This window comes from Neodiprion lecontei, chromosome 4 (genome assembly GCF_021901455.1).
Source record: "Neodiprion lecontei isolate iyNeoLeco1 chromosome 4, iyNeoLeco1.1, whole genome shotgun sequence".
Lineage (NCBI taxonomy): Eukaryota > Metazoa > Arthropoda > Insecta > Hymenoptera > Diprionidae > Neodiprion > Neodiprion lecontei.
Window position 1 is genome coordinate 20,782,661 of NC_060263.1, and position 25,442 is coordinate 20,808,102.

Below are 25,442 nucleotides of genomic sequence, written 5' to 3' on the forward strand. Positions count from 1 at the left end.
TTTGAGACCACAAATTTTTGGCTCTAAAAATGAAGAAAAAAGTAAGGCTAACCCCTTTGCATTTTTGGCGAAAATTTTCGAGATTTTGAAAAGTGCTGGAATAGATTCTTGCATGCCTTATTCCGACGTAATTTTGCGAGAGAAATCGATTGGGCGCAGTCCCAATACGCTGCGATCAACGCATCGAAAGTTACAGCCAAAAAACGATAACCTGTGTTTTCGTCATTTTTCAGCAGGTGCTCTTTTCCTCGTATCTTCTTTCCCGTTGATCCCACGCTCCTTTCGCTGCGTTTTCTGAGTTCCTGGGGGTCCGTTCAATCAGGAAAGGGTCATACAAATCGAATCGGAGACGAAAAGTTTTTCGCTCAAAAAAACAGCAAGGCCCCAGGTAACCCCTTAGTATTTTTTGCGAAAAATTTGGCGATTTTGAAAAGTGCTGGAATAAATTCGTTTATGCACTATATTGACGTAATTTTGAGGAATCGATCGGGCGCAGTCCCAATGCGATGCGAGCAACGGATCAGAAGTCACAGTGAAAAACCAGAACCTGTGTTTTTTGATATTTTTCAGCTTGTGCTCCTTCCTTTGTAACTTCTTCGCTGTTGATCCCAGGCTCTTTTTGTGCATTTTTTGAGTTCCTGGGGGCCTACTCAGTCGGATAACGATCATACAAATCGAATCTCAGATGAAAAATGTTTTGCACAAAAAAACAGTGAGCTCCAGGAGGGAGCCTTCTTTAGAGGCGTCAAAAAATCGGTATTTTCGAGGATTTTTTGGGGAAGGAAAGAAATATCCGATTAAAACGAAACTTCCAGGGTTTATTGTTATGTATTTCAACAGTCTTCTCGAATTTTTTCATTAGGATACATGTCATATTATGCCTGGTACAAGCATTTCACCGAGGCGTCTCGAGTATGCATTTGTCGTGCGGCGGGAAAGGTGCAGGTCGCAATTTCCATCTGAAACAAAGAAATCAAAAAATTTTTTATTTCTCAATAGTATAGCTTCTAGTTAAACCAAGAAAATTCCACAAGAATTGAAAAATTCAACAATTTTTTGCAAATTAAAAAAAAATTCATTCTTCTTGGGAAAAGAATTTACTTTAGATTGCTTAAAAAGTGGGTCAATCTTAACTTTCTTAAGGTTTTTTAGGTTCAACTAGAAGAGAATTTCATCCCGAGTACAATGCAATTTGTCTCGTTTCGATAGGACGTTTAGTTTTTTCCCTATCTTCCCGCCAATTAGGAAAAAGCGTAAAAATGAAAAATGGAGAAATCGTGCGTCAAAGTTTTCGTACATAAAAAATCGTAATTTTCTTGAACTTACCGCATTGATATGCTATTCAGCGATTCCTGGTCCATAGAGTTGCCCTTCAGACTCTTCAAAAAACTAGTTCAAAACTTCAAAAAACTGGTTCAGACTCTTCAAAAAACTTCAAAAAACCGCTCGTATACCTGCTCGACGCTTGCTCACTATTTCTTCTGTAACTCCGAAAATATTCCGAATTTGCGTCTGAAATTTCAGGGACACATTCTTGGATAGTTTGGGAAGACATTTATGCAAAAAAATGTACAGTACTGTATGGACGCCGTATACTTTACAACTACGCAAATTCATTCGGGCCAAATTCAGCAATATCAATCTTACTTCATCGGATCGACAAAATAATGTTACCGAAATAGATGCACGATAAACATACACCTGATCGACTGTTCACAGAACTCAAAACTTCTTCATGCAAACAATATGAGAAATAGTTGAAGAAGTTAATCAAAGGATGTAGATATGTATACAGTTGTATCTATCTGTTGTACCTCATGTTATTTGTGTACATATGTTCAATATACATAACTCATACCGTTGACTGGAAATATATATCTTCACTCACGCTCATACCTTCATTGTGACCGAATAGGCGGGTGACATATTAAAACAACTTCTTAACTTACGTTAGGATTTCCGTGGTTTTTTTTCAAATGAAGTTTATTTGCATCGGAAAACCTAGACCATTCTACACAAAACCACTACTTGTAAATATTTTTTGGAAATAAGGTAACACTCGATTGTTACTAATGTGCGAGCCCATGCTGTAACAAACCCCAATTAACCTCAGGTAACCATTATCACAAAAGCAATAAAAAATTAATTTAAAGATGATAAGGGTTGCTTTGTTCAACTTCTACTTAGATTAACTGGTTAGATTGGGACTCTGTCCGCTGATCCAAACACAAGATTGTTCATAAATTTATTAGCAAGTGGCCCAGATTATAATTACCCATATCTGTCCGCTTTATTATAGATCTGTGGCAGTGCCCGTGTTGATTATTAAGAATTTCGAGTTTGATAGTATGCATTCTCGACAAAGTCGATACTGTTTCATCCGGAATTGTGGCACTTTTGCGGTAACCCCTAATAAAAATATTACCCAGAGGATACAATTGTGTAATAATACTATACAGAATATCAGAAACTAACGACTTATATCACCTAAAGGTGGATTTTCTGAATTCTTTATATTCAAATTCTCATCAATTATCTACGATATCTCTGTCAAAAAAATATAGATGAAAGGTTGTAAGACCTATCGGAAGCTTCAAGAGTGTTCTGGATTCCAACAATTCATTAGTATTTTCTGAGACAAGATTCTGATCTATCGAAGTGTTTCTATAGTTTTCCGGAAATAGAATTTACAGATTTTTCGAACTTGGGTAGAAGAAGAGTTTTACGAAGGGAAGAGGAGACATTGGTGGAACGTTAATGAGTTACTTTATACATGTTAAAATTACAAGGAACTTATTAGAAATTTATGTAATTCCTTATTAATCATCGAAGAAATATGCATCGTTGATGAGTTATTGGAACGGCAACGGGTTCTGGTGATGGGCTCATTGTCCGTTTTGGAGAAATGTACGTAGCACCGTTACATTCCAAGTAATAGTCTTCCAATGCAAGTTATGATATTAGTTGCATTTATTTTTACGTATGTGATCACCCGTATCTCAAACGAAATAAATTTGAACATCGTTCTTTTTGTCATACTTAGTAGCCGGTATTGAATAAGCTTGGTTTTTTGTTCTTTAGTCACGGGAAACTTGCGCATTTGGTATCTAAATATCGTGTTTTATTGTAACAACTTGATCCTAGCACCGTGTTGATTGCGAATGAATATGATTCGACACAAACAGTAGTTGATAATTGTATGATCAATATCTGTACGTGACGCGTGTCAGCCACAGCAAAAGGCGCGGTTAAATTTGAATTTACGAATTCTTGTAATACAAAAAATTCAAGAAAGAAATGCTGTGCCGGATAGGCAATTGAAATTGAACTAATTTTATCGAAAAGTCGAGTTGTTCAATGAGTAGCGAGTAAAACTTTCGAATTTTACAATTCAACAATTTTACCGTGTCGACTGCGAAAGGTCAATCGGGGGAGAAAGTTATAGGAATTGCCAAACTCTAAATTTCCAAAGGTATGTGCACCTTATTGGCTTTAATTAGAAAACGAAATTAATCAAAAACAGAAAATGTATTTACGTGGAATTCACTCCGACTAAACTAGGGAAGTCCGAAGGTATTACGATTCCACATACGTTACACATCATCGAAACACGAGTTTTATTGACAATGAGTCAAATTTACGCAAGAATAAAATTGTCATTTGAAAAACTACGATACGTTAGTATTTGAACAGTGAAAATAAATTTACTTATGCTCGTTTCCACACCACCGCAAGCGGTAGAGCACACTAGTGCGTTTTTTTTACGTGGTATTCCCAGTAGGCCTACTACACGGAGAACAGTTGCAAGATCGATCTTACGTTCGTCGAAAAATTGCTGATAACTTTTTTTCACATATTAATTATGGTAAATCATTTACCCAATCAATTTGTACTCGTGTATATTCGCTGTTTATTCGAAATTTTTCAGTTCATATAACCCGTTGACTATTTATTATCGATAAAAGATGACTGTTTTAATTATGGATGAAATATGGCCGTTTTAGTTATGGATAATCACTAAAATAGAGGACCTGGGGAATACGCGAAACAATCAACAACTAAACCAAGATCGAAAACACGAATCGCTGTAAGATGTTGTCATTTGCCTATCGGAAGACGATACAGAAATCTTCGAAGAAATAGCAACAAATCGGAGTATAATAAGCACAACCACCAAAATACGACAGAGCTGTATTTTTAGCATTAATTGAATTGTTTTATTTCAGTAAAACGTAGGTGGTAAATTTATTAGTATCAGTGGTCAAACACATTATAAAACAGTGGAAAATGAATATTAATTGGCACAAAAAAATTCGTTACTTACAAATAGGCTGCTTGAAAAATGAGTAACAATTTGAAGCAAGCGCAAAAGTGAACCTGTGATTAGTTCGCTTCCGACTTGAACTTTTCCCACAGTACAAGCACTACACCATTATTATTAATTTACTTACTTTTTCTTAGCGTTAAGCACTAGGCTTTACCATTTATCGCAATTTGTTAACTTGCTCACTTCTATTTTATGTTCCGCCGCCATCGACCAATACACGCGTGAAATTGGTTAGCTTTGAATTGCCCGCTTCGAAACGGACCTGTAAAAATTGCAAATGGCGCTAATAGAGATTAGTGCGATTTCCTGTCAGAAGATGCTACTCAGGGTGCGTTCTAAAATTAGCTTCCAGTGTCGTTAACTATCTCTTTTGCGCTGCTGAGTTTGTAATTAGCTCTGCCTCTGTCCTAGGGAGTTTTCTACTCTGCCAGCTAGTTTCGAAAAGCACCTTGACTAGGGGATATGAAAATGCGATCGTGAGTTCTCTTCCCGGGTCTGAATCTGAATACTTTCGCTGTAGTTGAAGCAGAGAGGACACCGTGAAATGAACGATGAGGAAATTTATTTTGACAATTTGTTAACAATCAAGAGTCCATTATTTCGTTGCTCACATACAAATTGAACAGATTGAAATAAATGCATGGTAAGTATTGTTGGATCAATAACGTGCTAGACGAATTGACAGCTTGCTTCGTAACACAAAAACTATTAATTCATGATCACAGCCACTCACGAATCCAGCGTCCTACTGTCAATTTGCATTTTCTTGTCATGTTATTAGCATTTATTACATTATTCAAAAGTTTCAATCCATAAAGTTCAACTTCAGCAACGGTTCACTATTTATCACACCAACAATATGGGTATTTCCGAAAGTAACAACAATCGCACGACATAACCACAAAATCAGGAGATGAAAAATTTGAAACATCAATTCGTTATGTTTTCTATAAAATTTTACAAATTCCAGTTAAATGAGCGCCCCAAAAAGGCCGTCGGACGACCAAGATCCTGATTACGCATCGCCCGAACCACCAAATGCGAAGCAGCAAAAAATATATGAGGACACAGCGCGGGCCCATACGGCTAATAAGATAGTGACGATAGTAGAGAAGGAATTTACCAAGGAGATAGACCAGAAAGAGAAGGAGGTCCTAGAGATTCAGAGCAGGCTGCAGAAGGCTCTAAAGACATTGCACCTGCTGCGCTACGTTGTTGTAACAGACTTTTACAATCGCAAACAATGCCAGGCACCACAAGCTGCCGTCGAATCGAATCAGTCCCAAATACATCCAGCGATAAAACGTCTCATTGGTAAGACGCCGAGGCGGCAAAGAGTTGGACTTGCAGATCCTGGTCCATCGACTTCTAACAGCTATGAGAACGAGGTACAGGCCAGTCCCGATGTCTTGGAGATCAAGAAGCGATTGGGCCTGGACCTGGAGATCAAGAGTGAGAAGAGAATCTCGCCCGAAAAGAGCAATGCCGAAGTTAAAACTGATTCTGACCCACCTAAAAAAATTCCTAGATATATTCCACCGAAAAGCAACACTCCTGCCGTTACTAGCCCTGCCAGAGGAGTGAGGCATAAAGTCTGGAAACGAATCGTCATAGGCAACATATCCAAGTGGATTCCACCAGACTGGAGGGAGGACGGAGCTAGTCATAAATGGATGATGTACGTCAGAGGGAGTAAAGAGGCCCCTGACATCACTGACTTTGTTAGCAAAGTCAGGTTCTTTCTGCATCCTAGCTATCAGCCAAATGACGTCGTCCAAGTAACGTGAGTTTGAGTAAATTCTAAATAACAGTAAATATATTGTTATCAATACATGTTCTGATGTTCAATTAACGTTCTTACAGATCTCCTCCGTTTCATTTGTCCCGAAGAGGCTGGGGTGAATTTCCACTGAGAGTGCAGCTGCATTTTAAAAACGCATTGAATAAGCCAATGGATGTTATTCACTACCTAAAATTAGATCGGACTTATACTGGTCTGCAGACTCTTGGTAAATAGCTGGCCTCTTCACTGTGCATTAGTTTCTGTTTCAAACCCAAGTAGGTAAATTTAAAACTTCTACATTCCAGGCTCGGAGACAGTTGTCAACATTTGGATCCATACAACGAATCCCCAGAATTTCAAAAAGAGTCTGGATACAGTGCTTGACTGTGAAGATGATCCTAGTAAAAGAAATGACGCTAAAATGGTGCAGGAAAATAGTGAAATAAATTTATCAATTGTAAAAGAAGAATTTCAACCAACTGATTCACTAAACAATGTATCGAGCGTATTTGAAAGGTCTGTTAAGGTGGAACGGACTGAAAGCCAAGTCGTCAATGAGAACTGTATAAAAATCGAGCACAATTACGTCAGTAGTATGCTCAAAGAGGACGACCATGTAGATGTAGTAAATTGTATAGAAAATAATGTAACAATCAGACATTCTACGAATGATAAATGCCACACTATAGATAGGTCTTCTAAAAATGCAGGAAATTTGATAAATAACAACGTAAACTGTGACTTATTGAAGTTAGACGAAAATAATGCCGAATCCGTCGAGAAAATTGAAGATAATGAACAATGTGATGATAACATCAGACAGGATACAACGAGCAATGGGCAGTGCGTGGTTGAAACGAGTGTTTGCGAATCTTTGGTTACCACCAAAACCGACAAGGGTGTACACGTTTCTGAAAATACTTCGAAAACCAAGGAAATTGTCGAATCGAAACAGAAGAACTTTTCAAACAATGTAGAAACTAATGGCATTGTTTCACCAATTCCTATAAAACTGGTGAAATGTAACGATAAGTTTTTTTTCATGACTGATGTAGGAAAATTGGCAAGCAATTCGGTCGACTTAGCAAAAATGTCAAATGCTAACGTAGTTGAAAATATTTTAGCAAAGAAAATTCAGCCAGCAAAAGTAGCGCTGGTAAGAAAAGCTAGCACTGAATTAAAAAGACCTATTACTGAGGCTGTAGAGTTATTAAATAGTCAAAACGGAACGGAGAAAAATATCTCGATCACTGCGTCCAGTCGCAGGTCAGAGTATTTAACTTCGGGGTCCGAATTAGGAATGGATTCAAGCGCTAAATTATTGAAAATTGATACACAGCGATTGGAAATGCAGAGATTAGCTTCCAGCCTCAAATGCATGCCATCCAAATCTAAGCCGTTAAAGATTACAATACCACCACTAGACGAGCCGCAAAGAAAAAAGCAGAAATTAGTTTTGGAGAACAGTCAGTTCATTTCTATAAAGACTGGAAACAGCTCGTCATTAACTGCCGTCGTTAATCCAAGGCAATTATCAGCTAGGTCTATTCTTTACGATAAAAAAAGTCAAGACGGTATTGGAAAGGTTTCAATTTTTAACAAAGGTGTGAAGACCATGGAGAGAGTATCTCTGCTCAAGCCGAGTATTAGTATACTAAAAAAGTCAGATGGAAACAATAAATTAGACATGAATAACCAAAGCAAACCAGCTATAGTACTGAACATAAATCCATCTAAAAGCTTGTTACTTAATTCAAATTCCACTGTACCTGTACTCCAGATAGCTAAACCGTTGTATAACAATTTGCAAATTGATAAGCGAAACGTGATCGTGCCGAATCGAGTCGGACAGCTGAAGCTGAAACAATTACCTAGAACTGTGAAAATCGATGATCAGGACGATTCTAAGACCGTAAAAGTTAGCGTCACCCTTGGAAAAGATAAACAAAAGCTACTGAGCAAAAAGGAAAAATACGAGGACATTCTGAGGTAATTTATAAACTGAAAGAATATTGGATGTACAGCAAAAACTGAGATTTTGTTAGTTGTGAGTTAATTTTTTCTATTTTTAATCCACACAGGTCAATAGAAACTGTCGAAATAAAAGATATCATCGGAGCGCTGCGATACATCATGAAGCGAACTCCTCTGATTACCCAGGAGGCAAAAGACCCCGATTACAGACAATTACATCCTTACGCTTGCTGCACTCAAGAGGAATTTTTGAATTATCATTTGGGAAAGCAAAGAGCACATGAGGTGAAAATTGAATTATCATTGCCAGCCAAGTTTATACAGTTCTATGTTTTCACTACTAAACAATAGAAATTTTACAGTGGTTCAGAGCAAAGATGGTTAGATCGTTTCTAAAGAAGAAAGGATTCCAAGACAATCAGCTCTGGAGTGTTAAAGAGATTTTGAACTGGGCCAGAATTCACGGATACACACCTGTCCAAACCTCGCTAGATGTTGGAAACGCTGCGAAAACTAGTAAAAAAATACCTGAGGCTAGTAACAGCGTCCCGGTATCGACTTGTACCGAATCTCTGCAGTTCAATAAGTGGTTGGAAAACTGTAAGGATTTAAATATCTCAAACGAAGATAGCGACATAGAAGTTGATGTCGTTCACATAACGGAACCGAAAACAAAGATGGAGCGTAAGTTTTATTCCTGCGCATGCATACAAACTGGAAAGCTGTAACTCTGACCGCGTGAATAATTGACACAAACGCTCACTCGTTATATTTTTACAGTTAAAATCAAAGCAACAGGGCTGACGAAAGACACAATCACTCTGGACAGCGATCCTCTCCTCGAGCTGCCGTCAGTGTTTGTAGATGAAACAGCCAGGGAAATCGGTGTCCGGTTGCAGAGAGAAGAGATCATCCCTGGAGTCTTGCATTCGACTGCCGAACGAATGATGGTTGAGGTAAAATCCGCAGTTTTATTTGACTCTGAAGTTCATTTCCGATTTGTGCATTTGGAAAAGAAAAAAACAAGAGAAACATTGAATTTTACAGGCAATGCGATGTTTCGTCGACGACCTGATGCGGCGATCTCATGCTAAGGCCTGGGAAAGAAGCAACAACAAGTGAGTGTTTCCGTTTTTCTTTCGAACAGTTTTTATCAACTTTCAATGTGATTATAAGAGCAGGTATAATGAATAATTCTTATTTTGTTTATTCAGATTTCCAGATACAATAAAACTGGACGATGTACGAGGCGCTTTATTAACTCGTGATGAATTTGACGTATTCACGAACGAAGGGTTGGGATCGTCACAAAACATGGGTTGAAACGAGAATAAATCGTTTGGTTTACCTAACGGAAACTGCCATTCAAGTATTAAATAATCATTCGACATTGCTAGGAATTTTTCAAGCCATGCATTTATGTAGCAAAAAAGAAAAGAAAACAAATAGCTGAAAACAACTGGAAGTTAAGAAGTTAATTACCTACTTGAATCAGAACAACTGTTGGCGTCTGATTTTTATATTCTAACTATAATAGTTATCATTTTTTAAACTATTCTATGACTGTGTCATTGTAAATTTTAATCCCACTTTGTCATAATAACGATTATTATCGTTTTTACCATCATTACCAATACTGTGTAAAATTGTATAAGATATTATTACTTTTTCTAATTGCATTATACCTGCCTTTACTGGTCAAGAGAATTACCGTTACCTATGCCACATTGCTAATAGCTTCGTCCCAACCAACAGGAATGTCGTAATATTTCACTTGAAGCTTGAGCCACCTATATATTGGTTCATAATATTCCAGAAACGGTTCGACTCGATAGTTTTTAGTACCAGTCGCCAAGAAGAGTGGATATTTCCAATTCATGCTGCTCCCGAGCTCCATAAGATGTCTTGAATAAGAAACAACATTTCGATTAGACTATGTGATTTAGATATTTGAAAAAACAGCACAAGAATCGTGCTTATTACTTCCAGTAATTATGTTGCAAATATTGAGTAAACAAATGAACTAAATAATTATACTATGCGCTCTTCTAATTTGATCAGATTTGATGACGCACTTTTTTTTACCGATCCCTAATTCATAAGCCAAAATGATTATTATAATAGGAAATTTGTATTTATGATTACCTGCAATCACACTACGGTAAATTTTTTTATTATTATTTGTTTTTTACCAAACTGTTTTCTATTGTTTTCATAAGTAAAAATTACGAAAGAAATAGAAAATAAAAATACGTGAAAAGAAATTATGGTCGACGAATTTTGTAACACTAACGCCTAATCCAAAATCCCTGCATTCTAGTCTATTTCCATTTGAACCAATTCAGAAAAAATATTTGAGGTAAAACTTACTTCAACTTGTTCCCAGCGTTTTTTGATCCGTAAATATCGCATCTGTGTAGAGGAATATCGAAATTCGGATCGCCAACTTTACCCGTGACCGCAGCCTCGCACATGCCTTTGAAAATTTGCACTTGCAATATGTATCCGAGAAAATATCTGTTCGCAAAATAGAACAACAAAAAAATACGTAAACATGCGTATAATATGTATATTTAATAATAAATATAATACAAGGAACACAAACGGCGTTAGCGTTTTATTTCGACTAAGTGAATAAAAATACCGCTGATCTCTTTACTTGAAAAATACTCACCTAACGTAGGGTGTGTTGTCGGTAACGTGAAACTTTGCTGCGGGGTCGAAAAAGAAATCTGAGCGAGGTAAAGGCGGCTCGATTCCTTGATACCGCCTCGTTATCGCCCACCAAGCCTCGTTGTACTCAGACGATTTGATTTCCCCATTGAATACTTTCCATCGCCACTTATCAATGACTAAGCTGTGCGGAAGCTGCGGTACCTTGGATAGAGCTTGTCTCAAAAGAAATGGCAAATCTGTTAATAAAACAACCACATTTCGTTCGATATCATTTTGTCCGGAGATTTCAAATAGAAAACTCAATCTGCGCTCCGACCGCGCTCCCAAGTAGTAAACTCTACGTTATGATCAGCCAATAGATACGGCTGAACCACGACTAGACGAAGTGGTAAAACCTGGAATGGTCGGACGTACAGGCACGTAAATTTAGTTGCCGATAGTCAGGCGCAAGGCAATCGTGATTAGTAATGGCTGGCCTGTTGTGGAAACGGCTTGTTACGAACTGCGAGATCTTTCGTGAAACAGTTGTCAAACTTTCGGCCAATGTTTTTTAGAGATAAACGATTTATGAAAAAATAGAAAGGCAGGTATCAGTTCGGTTAACTAACCGACATTCCGTAGCGGTAAATCTGTCATGGATTAGACTGCTGATGTGTACGATTGGTTGCGGATCGGCGGACGCATTGTGGTTCAGATTTACTAAATTACGAATTTTTATACTCAACAATATACTGACCATCGTCCGGAGTCGAATCGGAAATGAGTCCGAGCCTCTGCATATGCTGCGGAGTCATGACACCGTACATCACGGCGTCGCCAACTGCCTCGTGAAATGCTGAATTCGCACCGTCCTACAGTATAAGAGCGATTAGCAAGAGACATTGTGTATAAAATGGAAAATGAGGATTGTTTACAGTCAGCGGTAATGATTCAACGAATCTCGCCAACAGACGGCAAAAAGAGAATTGCCACAGTGTATAGTATAAATTAATTTCACCATAAATATAGTAGGCTGGTCTTTATAAGCCATATAATAGTATACGTGGCCGAGTTCATGATGAATTACGTAAAAGTCTTCGGCGTTAACTTCAGCGCAGATGAGTATTCTGAAAAGGAGTAATTTTCCAGTAATTAACCAGCTAATTAGCTGTAAACTGAAAGCACCGAATGCTATTCAATGGGACAATTGTTATCTTCATAAAATCGATTTCTACCCCATCCGCTTACCTGTAGTCATTGTCTCGATACATGTTCGCGGCAGTGCCGTGACAGGCTATTTCCGACCTATTTTCTCTCTCGAACACGGAGTTCTCCCAAAACGAGGAAGTCAGCTGCGGCAGACCCATCGATACGTAAAAGTCCTCGGCAAGCTTCACCATCTTCGTAACAGTGACATTCTTTCTTTTCAAGGCGCCTGTGACGCTACCGTTGTCTTTTGCACGTGGCCAAATAATATCAATGAGAGATGCCCAGTTTTGAGCCCACATGTTACCTGAAAATGTAAAATCAGCGAATCGATTAGATAGACGAACAAATCCGATGGATAAATGGATCGATAACCTGACAATGAAATATGATTCGATAATTATAAGATTCACCAAGCAGGTGCGCTGGTATTGGTCCTCGAGGATCAACGATGTCCGGGTATTTTTGAACTAATCGAAACCGGGCAACCGCGTGGAGCAGCTTGTAAAGCGGTTCTATTTGCCGATACAAATCCTCCACCACGTTCTCCAAATCCGAAGTTTCCAGCTCCTCGCGCCAGCACTCGCCAATATCGAGGTATCCTGGTTTCCAGATTATACACACCATTACATTTTCGCATATGATACAAGATTCTGGACAGACAAAGACATGAAATAAAAATTTTCAGGTATGTCATCACCGTTGTTCCAGGCTCCCTGGTTCTGCAGAGCGACCGAGGTCGTGAAGAGTCCTTTCACTTTGCTCATTTCGTTCCTCCACGAGACCCAGGCCCATCGAAGTTCACTCTCGTTTCTAATTTGGCACCAAAAAGAAGATAATGCAATGTTCAAAAGTTACAGAATATCAGTCGAGCTGTCTGAACGATTTATACTAAAGATCATTTCACCTTGAGGTAGCGACGAGCCTCTCGAGTTCAGGTTCTCCGTGATAACATTTCTGCTCGTCATGTTCTTCGCTTCTGCAGACCAAAGCGTTGGCGTAGCTGGATGAGAGTTTTTCGAAAACGCTGGTCAACGCTCTGAAATATGAAAAACAGCGTTTTTATTTTCAATCAATCACAGCTAGCAACCGATGTACGGAGAATTACTCGCCTGGCTTGATACGGTGTGTATTTCGGACCCCTGCAGAGTAGACGAATCATCCTCTTCTCGGAGAAACCGAGACCGTTCGACTCTTTTCCGAGGTTCTTCATCCTGGAGCACCAAGTGTTTCGCCAGGTGGTTTTGAACCGCGACATCCCAGCGTTCAGACCTGAAACCTGCGACGATGGGCTCGTCGCGCTTTGCCATTCCAAAATCGCAATGGCTCGGTTCAAAACCAGCAGCTCGTCGTTCATTTGTTTCAAAAGACGTCCGGGGTGGTGATTCTTTTCGGCTGTGAAAAGACTCGGATAAGGACTTCGTGTGTTTCGTTCTTCATTTCGGATATCATAGAAAAAGAAAAGTCAATTGTGGTAGCCAGAGTTTCGAAGAAAAAGTTCGTTTTTCACGAATTGCTTTAATCAGACTTTTCCATCGCAAATTTGATTAATATACTCACCGATCACGTCGAGTCCGTAGATTATTCCATGCTGCAGGTGGTCGTGATCAAAAAACTGGGAGGCGAGCAACAAGTGAAACGAAGAGAAAATAAACCCGACTGCGAGGATCATTTTGAACGGATTGTTATATTCCGCCGTTCACTTCAGGGTTCGCATATTTTAAAATCGCTCTAGTTGCGAGCCTCGAGTAAACGAGACGATTTCGTTGCAATGGTGTCGCTTTCAAAACCTTAAACAAATCAGAACCGGAGCCTCGACTCGAACTTCCTTTTATCCCGTATTCTCCCGCCCCTTGCTGTCCTGCATCCGAAGCGCATGCTTCGCCCTGCCACCTGCTACCCAGATAACTGATGACGATTCCCCCGGTTCTTTAATTTCGCTCACTTATTTCCCTCTCTTCCTCAGTCCTTAATCTTCCCCTAAATCTCCGCTGATATTTCGAGTCCACTTTTTCTTTTTTTACTACTGCGCAGTTGATTTTTTAACGAGATGAATGTTTAATTTTTTACCTCCGCATTTTTTTTTTATCATTTTTTTTCGATTGGTAAACTGCGTGGGAGTAAACACTGCTGCAGGATAATTTAATTATAGCCCCCAATGTCACAGCGGCTCCCGTCGCGATTCGTATATCTTACGACGGGGCTCAAAAGGGATCAGAGCAAATTGAGAGAAAGAGAGTATTCTCGTCCGCTGGAGGACATTTATTGCGCAACGTTCCTTGAATAACAAAGGTCGCTCCTTCTACCTGGTATATAGAGCAGATGAGAAGGAGAACGGAGTACTAGAAAGCCTCACTCTTCTCTCACGATGTGTGTTTCTCTACGTGAACTTAATTACACAAACGTATATAAGCGTTAAATTGTTTCGTTGACTATTAAAGGTATATAAGAAAGGAAAGAGAGAGCGAGAGTGAAGAAAAGAAAAAGAAAAGCAAAAACGCTGAATTAATTTATCTAGAAGCCAAACCGCAGCTGATTTGCGGTACGCGATGTTAACACCAGATATAAGGTATCGCTATACGGGATAATAAAATTTGATTTTAATTAAAATTTATCAGTATAAACAAAGCGGTGATGCGTTTTTAATGTCACGTTGAAAAGATTAGATTCGTACCACTTCAGCGCAGCGCCAGGATTAACTTGGTCACACGTGTAAACACGTGTAATGATAATATTTTATCAACGAGTGGTTTCACTTCCAGGAATAAATACACTTTCCAGGTGAGATGATTCCATCGTATAAAAGATTACTCAGTTACTGTCCGATGATTCAGTACGATTTGCGAAATGATTAAATAAATACGAAATACGAAAGACACGCCGAGAAGTAGTATACCTATCAAATTACCTCAACCAGCCAATATTTGCGAAAGGAAAATTGGCGTCGCGCTTCTCGCCTCTCGGTTTCGTTGTCGTGTTTAAAATACATTCTATTCGAAGCGAACAGCAGCGTACTCAAATTTCTTACAAGCACTTTTTCCATCTGGATTAAAAAAAATTTCATCAAAGATTTTCAAGGGGATACAATTAAAATGCTGGAAAAAGAGTAATAAATTAAAGAATGAACAATGTATGAACGATCGATATCGAAGACACAAGATCATTTTTACGGTCTTGCTAGATTTTTACGATCGCGACACGACCTTTCTAATCTCACAAAGTGATCTGTGCGTATAGTATAAACGTTTTATTGTATCACCTGAGGATCGAGGAGAGACGGATTTATAACCAGTTCGTGGAAAAACAAAGATCCGACTTCGTGACTCTCGATGATCATTAAATTGTTCATTCGCCAAATGTCGACCTGAAGTTGCAGCATTTATATATCAAACGATACGAGCCCGTTAACCTGATAAAAATCACCGACAAATATGAGGAAATGTGGATGCTTCTCGTCTGCAGTCTGTTATCTTTCGTAACATACTCGGGGAGTTTGGAAAATGAAGAAAATCGAGTCGAAACAATCAAGATGAACGATTTCGCTGCGGAGCAGGAAAGATCAGGTAAAAGTTTCTGCCTCCTGTGAAATTCCCGTAAAAACCGTGCGACATAAAGCGTCCGGTGCACTTCAGAAAAACTGCAGGGTAAAAGAAGTATCATGGGCGATTCAGGGGACCGGAACTCAGCCGATCTGCGGCCTTTCGGGTTGCCAAACCGCCCTTACGGTATGGGAGAAGGAGCGAGACTGCGGCTCGATTTTTCACGTCCAAGTTTAAACGACTCTTCTCAGAACTTCCGGGGCTCGGCGGAGCTGCTGACGGGTTCGTGGGGCCTGATTCGACCGGAAGTGGCCAGGGACTGGTTGCCGGTGACGAGCACGAAGGAACCAGAACCGATGACGACGCCGAAGAAGGTCGGCTTCTTCAAGGGGATTCAGGAATTCTTCAGGAATTCGTTTCACCCCGGAAACACTACGCCGTCTCTTCGTTCGACGACCGTAATCCCGATGTCGGATTATCGGTTTCCGGGAATCCGGCTGCAACCACCCCTAATTCCTTTCCTGTCCAGAGAAAATCCGTTGCTTGGAGGCCACGACGCTACTTTTAACCTCCACATCAAGGCCGTGGCTATTCCTCAACCTCTATCAGGAATCCAGCTGAAGGGCCTCAAGGCCCTGAAAAACGGGGGTGAAACTGGATTAGTCCGTGCGAAAAGAAGGCCTAGTTTCGGTATCGGGAAAAGAAGATCTCGCCGGGCGAAGAGGCATGGAATTTGTTAATGAGTTTTCAAACTTACTTGCGTAATTACCGATTTCCAACCTTGATACTGATTATTTTTGCGACATGTGTATTATGTATTACATGCTATGTTTCTTGGGCGGGATCACGGCTTATTACAATATACAAATTATAATTATTGTTTTTGAAAATTGTGTATGTTGAAAAACGAAATGAAATAATAGTAGTAATAATAATAATAAATCTTTTATGTACAGTGGGAGTTAATAACGAGTGGAATTGACTTGCGAATATTTCTTATATAACGGCAGCTAATTATTGTTCGCATTTATATGTTCTGCTGATACGCGTGTATTTTCTTTGGTTTCCGTCCATTATCGTCTGACCTTTTGTAGCTTTGAAGTGGGGATCTCCATCCTTCGGCTTCGTAACCAGCAGCTATTATCTCGGCCAGCATTGAGGGGCTTGGATGAAGAGAGTTTTATGTATGACTTCTTTCTTAATTTTTTTTACTTATCGTTAATAATATTGTGACTAGGCTGTACAGATGAAATTCGAAAAGGTGTAAATCAAATTATAGAAGTTTACAAGATTCTCTTTTCAATGACTTCAATAAATCGTACATACAAGTTTTGGGAAACGATTAACGACAGTATACCTTTATCACCTTTATCAGTGCGAAGTTGAACGCATGCTGAAGATGAAGGGTAAGGAAGTTGGCCAAAGATAAAATTGCGTTGTTCTTTTTATCTCGATGGAAAATGAATCGACCTGTCAAAAAAAGATGATAGAAAAAACAAACATTGGAAGTGACACGAGTGTTACTCGGCAAACAGAGCGACCATATTTTATCAAGTACAATTTAATAAGAGGTTTAATTTACACAGGGATATAGCCATATACATACACACTGAACTTGGTGATCGAGGACCGATCGTAGTTATTTAGAAATACATATAATATACATATATATTTATTTTTATTTATTTATCTATGTTTCTTTTTTTTCATTTAAATGATAATCGCGGAGTGGGGTGAAAAAACCGCATGGTCAGCGACCGTCGGACAAACGTATTTTTTAAATTCTTTTCTATCGACTGTATTCTGAATCTGTGTATTGCTATAAACGTGGATAAAACGGAACGAGAAAAAAAAAGATAAGTAGACATCATTACACGGAAAACACGACGTCGAATTTTATACTATGACGAATGACATCGGCTACGCGGGCAAATGCGATATCACGTAATATACGGGTGAGTGTTCATGATCGACCCATTTGCATCCGCATAGTTTTACTCTTAACGGTGAACATTTGTTCTCTGAAAAATTTTACAGTGTGCTTTATACTATAATGTACGTTGCTCGAGGATCCGGGGACTACGAAACACTCAGTGGCATAACATCATCAGGAAATGTCGAGGCACCCCTGATATCGTATGAGGGTGAAGACGAAGTCCTGGGCCCGACAGACCCGAAGCTGTGCAGCTTCGATGACAGAGGATCACGTGAGTACGAAAGGGATGCCGAGTACGCAGGTCAAATTCACAGGTACAACAGGAGAAAGCGGGGCGGTGAAAGTGTCCGTAAAGCACTGCCCCGATTGCGTAGAAGGTACAGGAAAAAACCGCGACACAAAGCGAAGCACCGAAAGGACGGTAATAGGAAAAAAATCCATCACGAGAAACGCGATGACGAGGAGGAAATGATCATCGACAGTGACGGAATATTCACGCCGAATTCTGCAGGGTACAGATACGATAAAAAAGAGGAACTGTTTGGTGCCGGAGAAAGTGGAGAAGCCAAAAGTCTGTCGAACGATGAAAAGCAGGTGGAAAAACGCGCTGCAAACACAACGAGAAAACCGAGCACCAAGTTTCTGAAGCGAAAAGCTGCCGCACCTAGACATACGGCGATCAGGAACGAGAAATCGATTTCTGAGGACGAGCAAAGACTGCAGAGAGCTTATACAGCGGGTTTTGAAGTAGGCGTCCCGGAGGGTCAAGGATTTTCTGAAGGTTCGCTCGGCTCCTGGAATGCCGTCGGAAAATATCCGGGAGAAAGTTACCCAGCCGCTGAGCCAGCCTACATTTTGCCGTATGTGGCGACGGTGAATCTGGAGGCAGCAACCGACGAGACGTTGAATCAAAGATACCCGAATCAAGGCTTGGTGCACGAGCCGCAGCCCACGGAGCTGGCCCAAAATACAAGCTTGATAAACGTTTCCACAGAGACTATAAAGACCGCGATCAAAACGACAACCCCGACTCAAGGGCAGAGCGTGATTCAATCCGTGCTGCAGAAGCCGCTCCAGGAAGCGATTAACGGCACGAAAAGCTACGTGGTCAACTTCGGAATCTCTCAAATCCCGAACCGTGATCAGGCCCCTGATTCCGCGGCCTCGTCAAAGCCGCCCAGTGCCGGTCCCAATGTCGAGGTCAACGTGAAGGCCAAATTCCAGCCACCGCCGGCCCGCCGTCCCCCGAGCGGGGTCCGATACCTTCAGAATACTCGGGCCCCCGGGAATCGTTTCAGTCCAGTGCCCGTGTCTCTTCAGTACCTTCCAGTGCCGTACAACAGCTATAAGCCGTTGGTTCAGAGTGACCTGGAGGAAGATCAGGCCAAATTCAAGCGGGGATTTCGGCTGGTTCCATTGCCACAGAACATCTATGCTCTCGGAGCCGACGACCAGAGAACCGGCGACAGTGCCCAGTGGAGATCGAAGCTGAAGAACCAGGAGAAGAACGATAAGACGTCGGCCATGCTTTCCTTCAAGGCTCACATGCACCACCGCGTTCAGGACATCGGAAAGCCCTTTTTGAGGTACGGCCAGCCGCCGTACGGGCCGATTTACGGAAACCAGGAGCTCACCGACCCTTTGAACACTATCGACAACTCTTCGGTAGGGTTGCTGGGTTATGGTGAAGTCGACCCGGTTTTGTTTTACCCCGGTCAATGGTCGGATAGAATTGCACCGGGACTGGAATACGTGCCAAACCCTTATGGATTGGAGCAAGTAGAGAGTGTCGGACCTGAAGGGTACAACGAGTATCCGGTGGCAAACGTTGTGCCTGGGGTGACCGTCGACAATCCGACGCTGCAACGACCTCCACTTCGGGATCAAGGTGGGCAGAAAGAGCGATCATTCTCGACCGTGATAAAACCGCTCACTAACGAGCTGCAGAAGTTACTGGCAACTATTAAGCTGGTAAACAAAGATTTGATGGTCAGCGAGAAGAAACGGTCTCTTGAAAATGCCGCGGTGTCACCGAGGATAAAGAGGACCGATTGGGGAAAGGAGGCTTCTGCCGATCGCGATACCAAGGTCGATGATGTTCTGGAGAAGCTGAGTATCACCGAACCACCCCAGGCAAAGATACGGAAGTTTTTGGTCGAGGTCAACACGGAGCGCGACGCGGACCAGGAATCCACGTCGAAGAAACGGGCTATGGATCTTTACGCCAACGATCGTAAGTTCGAGGAGAACGTCGAAATGGAGAAGAAACTGTACGATAAAACGAAAATCGACAATACCGATCGCGATTCAACGATTCCGGAACGCTTGACCACAACCAGCCCTGAAAATGTGAAAGCAACAGTGCAAGCAAAGACTGACGGGACCTCGAAAAACTTGGAGACAACTGGCGTGGACAAGAATTCACCGACAAATCGAGACACGATACCAGCTGCTGACGCGTCTACAACGGAAGGACCAGAAACCTCATTAATGGTGATGATGACCATGGGGTCAGAAAACGATTCAACGACTGTACCACCATCGATAACAATGCATGATAATGATAATGGAACTCCGGTAACGGGTTCACCGGGTGAAATTAGGAGCAGTTCAGAATTGACGACGAAGTCAATGTCAAGTGTTATTACTCCCCGATTAACGACTACCGATAAAAGCGGAGAACACAGCACGACGGTGAAAAGTGGAGCAAGTGGGAAAAAAACGACTTGGGACATTGTGGTGGACAGGCAGCCGACAGTAAACATGATTTCCCAGCTTGGTACCAGCCCCACAACTGCCATTTCTGGTGAAACAATTGGTACGGGATCCACTGAGGCATCTTACACCTCGACGTTAAGTGGCTCGTCGGCTGTGAAAAATGTTGGGAATCTGGTTAACCCGCTGCCTGAAGAAAATTTTAATGAACGCGAAGACGAACGGTACGACAAGCTACTCGCTGAGATAAAACGTATCGAGACTGAGATGGAGGAGATGAAGGATGATGGTGAGAATGATCACGCTGTTGATGAGAGGTCACCTCGTGACGTTGTAGAAGCTGACGATGACTGGGACTCTCAGAGATCGATGGAAAGTCGCAACTACGAAAATGCCGAAGGTGGTGATAATCGAGGATCGGAGAAACGAAATTCACCAGATGTGAACAAGATCAGTGCGAGAATAAGTAGAGGATCGGTGAAAAAGAAACACAATTCCGATTCAGCGAAGAGACAGATGAAAAATAGCAAATCAACATCAGTGTCCAAGGGCACGCAGGCCATAAAGCCTCGGAAAGATAGCGCTACGAATGAGAATAAAAGTTCGTTAAAAAACCGTGGAAATGGCAGACGAAGAACGGCAGAGAAAAAATCGAAAGGTACTAGGAAGGGGATTAATGACAGTAATAATGCGAAAAAGAGGCAGTTCAAAAGCCAGCAAGAACGCGTCGCTCATTATCAAAGACGGATACAGTCCGCCGATCCGGAAGATAACGCGGGAGATTATGGCGAATTGGAAATTCAGGCCGAGCAAATAAAGACTCGAAATACTGATAACAAACTATCGACCGTTGACGAGGTACCCAAGTTCATACAGCGCAACCTAAGCTCGGACCGAGACCCATTTGAACAACCGACTTTTTGGGCTCGAAACGAAAAAGTGCCTCGACAATGGCTTACGGATTTGAAAAAACGTTTCATTGGCACAACGAGCCCTTTGAAGTATCGGGAAAAATCGTTCACGCCGTTCGAAAGAGGAAGTAAATGGATCACGCGTTCTACACAGGGTGAAAAATCCGAGGATTTGGTGAATAGGATTATCCTTAATCCTTACCTTCCAATCGTGGCGAATACTGAGACCAACCTGAAGGTCCATGAGACTGGTTCCGTCGAAGCGACAAAAAGTGGTCCCAGAAACTCTAAGACATCGGAGGACAGCCTGAAACAGAAAGAAACAGGTTACAATAGTCCAGGCTACGTGAGACTGGGTAGAAGTTTGAAATCCGTCGAAGAGTTTGTTCAACCGGAGGAGACAAGGATCGATGAAATTCAGGAGCCGGTACACCGGAAGCTGAAAGCATTGGGTTACAATATTTCGAGCTTACGTGATGATTTGGCGCCGCAAAAGGAGTCGAATTATTTAAACTCGGGCGATCAAAATTTACAGTATTACGATGGCCTTGATGAATACTTTCTGCCTTTTGAGGAACTCCAGAATCTCGATCTTCACGGGGTAGTCGGGCTCGAGCCAGCCGATTCTGGTGTAATTGTACACCGGGAAAAAGTTAGGAAGAAAAGGCAGCCGGAAGTACGAAACGCCAAAAGTAAAACGAAAGCTAAAACTGCTACGTCCAATAGTTTAGATCCGCAAATGCGTAAAAATGAGCAAATTAGTTTTAAAACTGAAAGTATGGAAAATAGGGCCAACAAAGACAGTAGCCATGGTCTGAATTACCGTGAATACGATGCGGAAAATGATGATGAGGAAAAAAAGTTTGCCTTCGAAGACAGCAGTGATAATCCGAGTTACAGAGATTATGGCGAATACGGTGGGGAGAATGGAGAAGTTGGGCTCACGCGAAACTACCAAGAGAAGGGCGAGACAACTACGGTAAAAACGTCAAGCGAAAATATCACCGCTGCATCAATCACCAGTTCCAAGGCACTGATTGCCAAAACGACGGCAAAAACCAGCACGAAGCAGGCAGTAAGTAGTACCGAATCCAAAACAACGAGCAAGCCACTTGGAGGAGCTTCAACTACGTCGAGTACCTCCGACATAGAAATTGAACTGGAATCTACAACTCAGAGCACCGCTAAGACTGCGGGGAAAACCAGCCCGTCTGAAATTACTGCCAGAAGCACAATTGACAAGGGAAACACAAAGGTGAAAAGTAACACAGAAGCTGTAACTGCAATGCTAAATGCGACCACAACTGAAAGTAAACCTGAACTATTATCGAGCAATGAAAAAACAGTACCGGAGTTCAATTCTTCAGAGATTGCGACAACTGCAGGACTTCAACTACAATCTGAATTTACGACTGCGACAACAATCTCCAGCAAAGAAATCACTGCAGGATTGGAAACCACGTCTGGAATGGTAAATGAATTGAGTTTCACCAACCAAAGTGCAAGTACAACGAGTACGATTGGATCTCAATTCGAACCTGAATCAACGGAGAACTTCATGCTTTCAAGCGATGCAACAACTCTGCCTGAAATTCCGTTTATATGGAGTGAAAACCATAAAACTATAAACGAAAGTACGGCGGTCTCGGAAATTATAGTGATACCGGAATCGACAAACATTGAGCCAAAATTCGTGCCTGATAGTACAAGAGCAGTCAAAGATGCGACTGCAGAATTTAAATTAATCTATGAATCTAGTTCCGAATCTACATTTGAGAAAATGGGTGAATCCACACTTGCAGCAAAGACAACTACCGATTTGATTCTCACTGTAGATAAGACTTCAACTGAATTTATTCAGGCAACAACTGTGCTTCAAGTGAATTTGAAAACGACTGCAGCATCAGAACTTACAACTGAAAGTACGAACGAACTAATCCAAGCAGCTGCTACCACCTCACAATCTGGCGAGACATTCGAGACAGCTACTACCATATTCAACAGTCTAGAAAGTACAACAAACACAGAAACTTCGATGGAAATAACAAGCACTGAAGTACAAGTCACGTCTGAGTCAACAACAAAAATGTCAACTTCGTCTGAAGAAACAACCACAACAGAATTGAGTTCATCAGGGACTGCAGCGCCGAAGAATACTAAACAAAGTTCCAGAGAGTTTGAAGTATTAACGACAGCGACCCTAATGACTGCAGAACAAACGCCTGAAACTAAAACTACGTCGCAGAAAACGAGCGAATCTACATTCGAAAAAAATACAACTTCTGAATTGATAATCGCCCAAGAAAAGAGTTCGACCGAATTTTTACAGGAAACAGGTGCGTCGCAAGTGAGCTTAAAACAGTCCGAAGTGCCAGAAGTTGCGAGTGAAAGTACAACCGAATTAATCAGCTCAACTGCGACCACCGCTAAACCTTACGAAGCATTCGAAACAAAAGCTAATATTTTGAGCACTGTAGCAGGGACAACAAAATTAGAAATTGCGATGGGGATAACGAGCAGTGAAGAACGACCTACGTCTGAGTCTACAGTAAAAATGTCAACTTCGATCGAAGAAACTACCACGTCAAAATTGAGTTCATCAGAAACTGCAGAACTAGAGAATACTAGACAAAGTACTAGAGAGTCTGAAGCATCAATGAGTGTAGTAGTCGTAACGACAGCTGAACAAACGCCTGGATCTCCGTCTCCCCAAATTAGCGAATCTACATTTGAAACACAAACAACAACTGAGTTGATAATCACAGAAGACAGGAGTTCGACCGAATTTTTACAGGAAACTACTGCGTCACAACCAAATTTGAAAACAGCCGACATGTCGGAAATTGCGACTGAAAGTACTGACGAACTAATCAGCTCAACTGCTGCCACCTCTCAATCTCACGAGGCATACGAGACAACTGTTAACATATTGAGCAGTCCGCACAGTACAACAAACTCAGAAACATCGATGAGAATAACGAGCACTGAAGTACAAGTCGCGTCTGAGTCAACAACAAAAATGTCAACGTCGAGCGAAGAAATGATGACAACAAAATTGAGCTTATCAGAGACTGCAGAGCTAGAGAATACTAGTCAAAGTACGAAAGAGTCTGAAGCATTAACGAACGTGATCGTAACGACTTCAGAACAAATACCTGAAATTCAAATTACATCTCAGAAAATGAGTAAATCTACATCCCAAGGAAACATAGCGACCGACTTGATAATCACTGAAGAAAAGGGCCCGACCGAATTTTATCAGCAAACGAGTACGTCAAATGTGAATTCGAGAACGTTTGAAATGTCAGAAGTTGTGACTGAGAGTACGACCGAATTAATAAGCTCAAATCCATCAACTACTAAATCTAGCGAAGCATTCGAACTAAATGTTGATATCTTTAGCACTACGGAAGGTACAACAAAAGCAGAATCTGCGATGGAGATAACGAGCACCGAAGTACAATTCACATCTGAGTCGATAGCAAAAATGTCAAGTTTGACCGAAGAAACAACCACGACAAAATTGGGTTCATCAGAAACTGCAGAGTCAAAGAATACTAGACACAGTACCAGAGAGTCTCAAGCATCAACCACTTTAGTAATTGTAACGAGTGCAGAACAAACACCTAAAACAGAAACTACGTCTCCGAAAATCGGCGAATATACATTCGAATCAAAACCAACGACAGAGTTGATAATCACCGAAGACAGGAGTTCGACCGAATTCGTACGGGAAACAACTGCGTCGCAAGTGAATTCAAAAACGACTCAAAGTACGACCGAGCTAATTATCAATTCAAGTACTACCACCGCTGAACCCCATGGTGAACTCGAGTTAACTGCTAATATCTTGAGTACTACGGAAGGCACAACAAAATCAGAAACTCTGACGGAGATAACGAGCACGGAAGAACAAGTCACGTCTCAGTCGACGAGAAATATGGCAACTTCGCCGAATGAAACGACGGCGACAGAATTTGGTTCATCGGAAACTGCAGAGCTAGAACGTACTAAACAAATCACCGCAGAATCTGAAACATCAACGACTGAAATCATAACGAAACCTGAACCAACAACTGAAAAACTAACCACTGGCACTAAAATTACGTCTCAGGCAATCGGCGAATCTACATTCGAAGCAGAGAGAACGGCCTCTTTAATAACGACGGAAAAAAGTACAACCGAACCTGACGAAACATTTGCGTCGCAGCTCACTTCCGAAGTGAATAAAGGATCTGAAGTTACAAGTACTGAGACCGAAATTTTAGAAGCAAGTAGTCAATCAACCACAACAAAATCGAGTTCGTTAGAGTCAGAATACATGGAAAATGCCAACAAAAGTACAACAAGATCGAAAACTTCGTTAGAAACCGTATCTGAAGTTGTAGCGGAAACC

At 41.2% G+C, this 25,442-nt stretch overlaps 2 protein-coding genes and 2 long non-coding RNA genes across 4 annotated transcripts in view; 1 reads left to right on the forward strand and 3 right to left on the reverse strand.

Annotated features, from left to right (window-relative positions):
- Positions 1-812: 812 nt before the first annotated feature.
- Positions 813-1,806, reverse strand: LOC124293872. Its single transcript, XR_006903743.1, has 2 exons — positions 1,327-1,806; positions 813-959 (listed from the first exon to the last, which is right to left on the reverse strand). It is a non-coding gene; the product is annotated as an uncharacterized LOC124293872 (long non-coding RNA).
- Positions 1,807-1,950: 144 nt separating this feature from the next.
- Positions 1,951-3,167, reverse strand: LOC124293871. The gene is made up of 2 exons (XR_006903742.1): positions 2,787-3,167; positions 1,951-2,409 (listed from the first exon to the last, which is right to left on the reverse strand). It is a non-coding gene; the product is annotated as an uncharacterized LOC124293871 (long non-coding RNA).
- A 1,572-nt stretch (positions 3,168-4,739) lies between these two features.
- Positions 4,740-10,136, forward strand: LOC107216854 (YEATS domain-containing protein 2). The gene is made up of 9 exons (XM_015654171.2): positions 4,740-4,970; positions 5,298-6,110; positions 6,191-6,336; positions 6,416-8,099; positions 8,192-8,369; positions 8,447-8,768; positions 8,865-9,040; positions 9,132-9,202; positions 9,299-10,136. Exons 2-9 carry the CDS (start codon positions 5,302-5,304, stop codon positions 9,405-9,407), a joined length of 3,495 nt encoding a protein of 1,164 aa, XP_015509657.1. The 5' UTR covers positions 4,740-4,970; positions 5,298-5,301; the 3' UTR covers positions 9,408-10,136.
- Positions 9,802-25,442, reverse strand: part of LOC107216843 (angiotensin-converting enzyme-like) — a 39,432-nt gene continuing 23,791 nt past the window's right edge. The window contains exons 2-13 of the mRNA XM_046736977.1: positions 21,249-21,353; positions 13,506-13,560; positions 13,058-13,379; positions 12,853-12,984; positions 12,646-12,758; positions 12,359-12,547; positions 11,988-12,252; positions 11,758-11,866; positions 11,497-11,611; positions 10,759-10,996; positions 10,455-10,601; positions 9,802-9,988 (exon numbers count right to left, since the gene is read on the reverse strand). Of these exons, the coding sequence (XP_046592933.1) occupies positions 9,802-9,988; positions 10,455-10,601; positions 10,759-10,996; positions 11,497-11,611; positions 11,758-11,866; positions 11,988-12,252; positions 12,359-12,547; positions 12,646-12,758; positions 12,853-12,984; positions 13,058-13,379; positions 13,506-13,560; positions 21,249-21,290 (1,914 nt within the window). The 5' untranslated portion in view covers positions 21,291-21,353. The remainder of the gene's footprint in view (positions 9,989-10,454; positions 10,602-10,758; positions 10,997-11,496; positions 11,612-11,757; positions 11,867-11,987; positions 12,253-12,358; positions 12,548-12,645; positions 12,759-12,852; positions 12,985-13,057; positions 13,380-13,505; positions 13,561-21,248; positions 21,354-25,442) is intronic.

What these genes read in the sequence shown, in the direction of transcription:
- LOC107216854 (XM_015654171.2), top strand. Translation starts at nt 5,302, where the DNA reads ATGAGCGCCCCAAAAAGGCCGTCGGACGACCAAGATCCTGATTACGCA. An exon ending in TACTGGTCTGCAGACTCTTG is followed by an intron (nt 6,337 to 6,415) that starts GTAAATAGCTGG and finishes TCTACATTCCAG; the next exon opens with GCTCGGAGACAGTTGTCAAC. An exon ending in GAAAGCAAAGAGCACATGAG is followed by an intron (nt 8,370 to 8,446) that starts GTGAAAATTGAA and finishes GAAATTTTACAG; the next exon opens with TGGTTCAGAGCAAAGATGGT.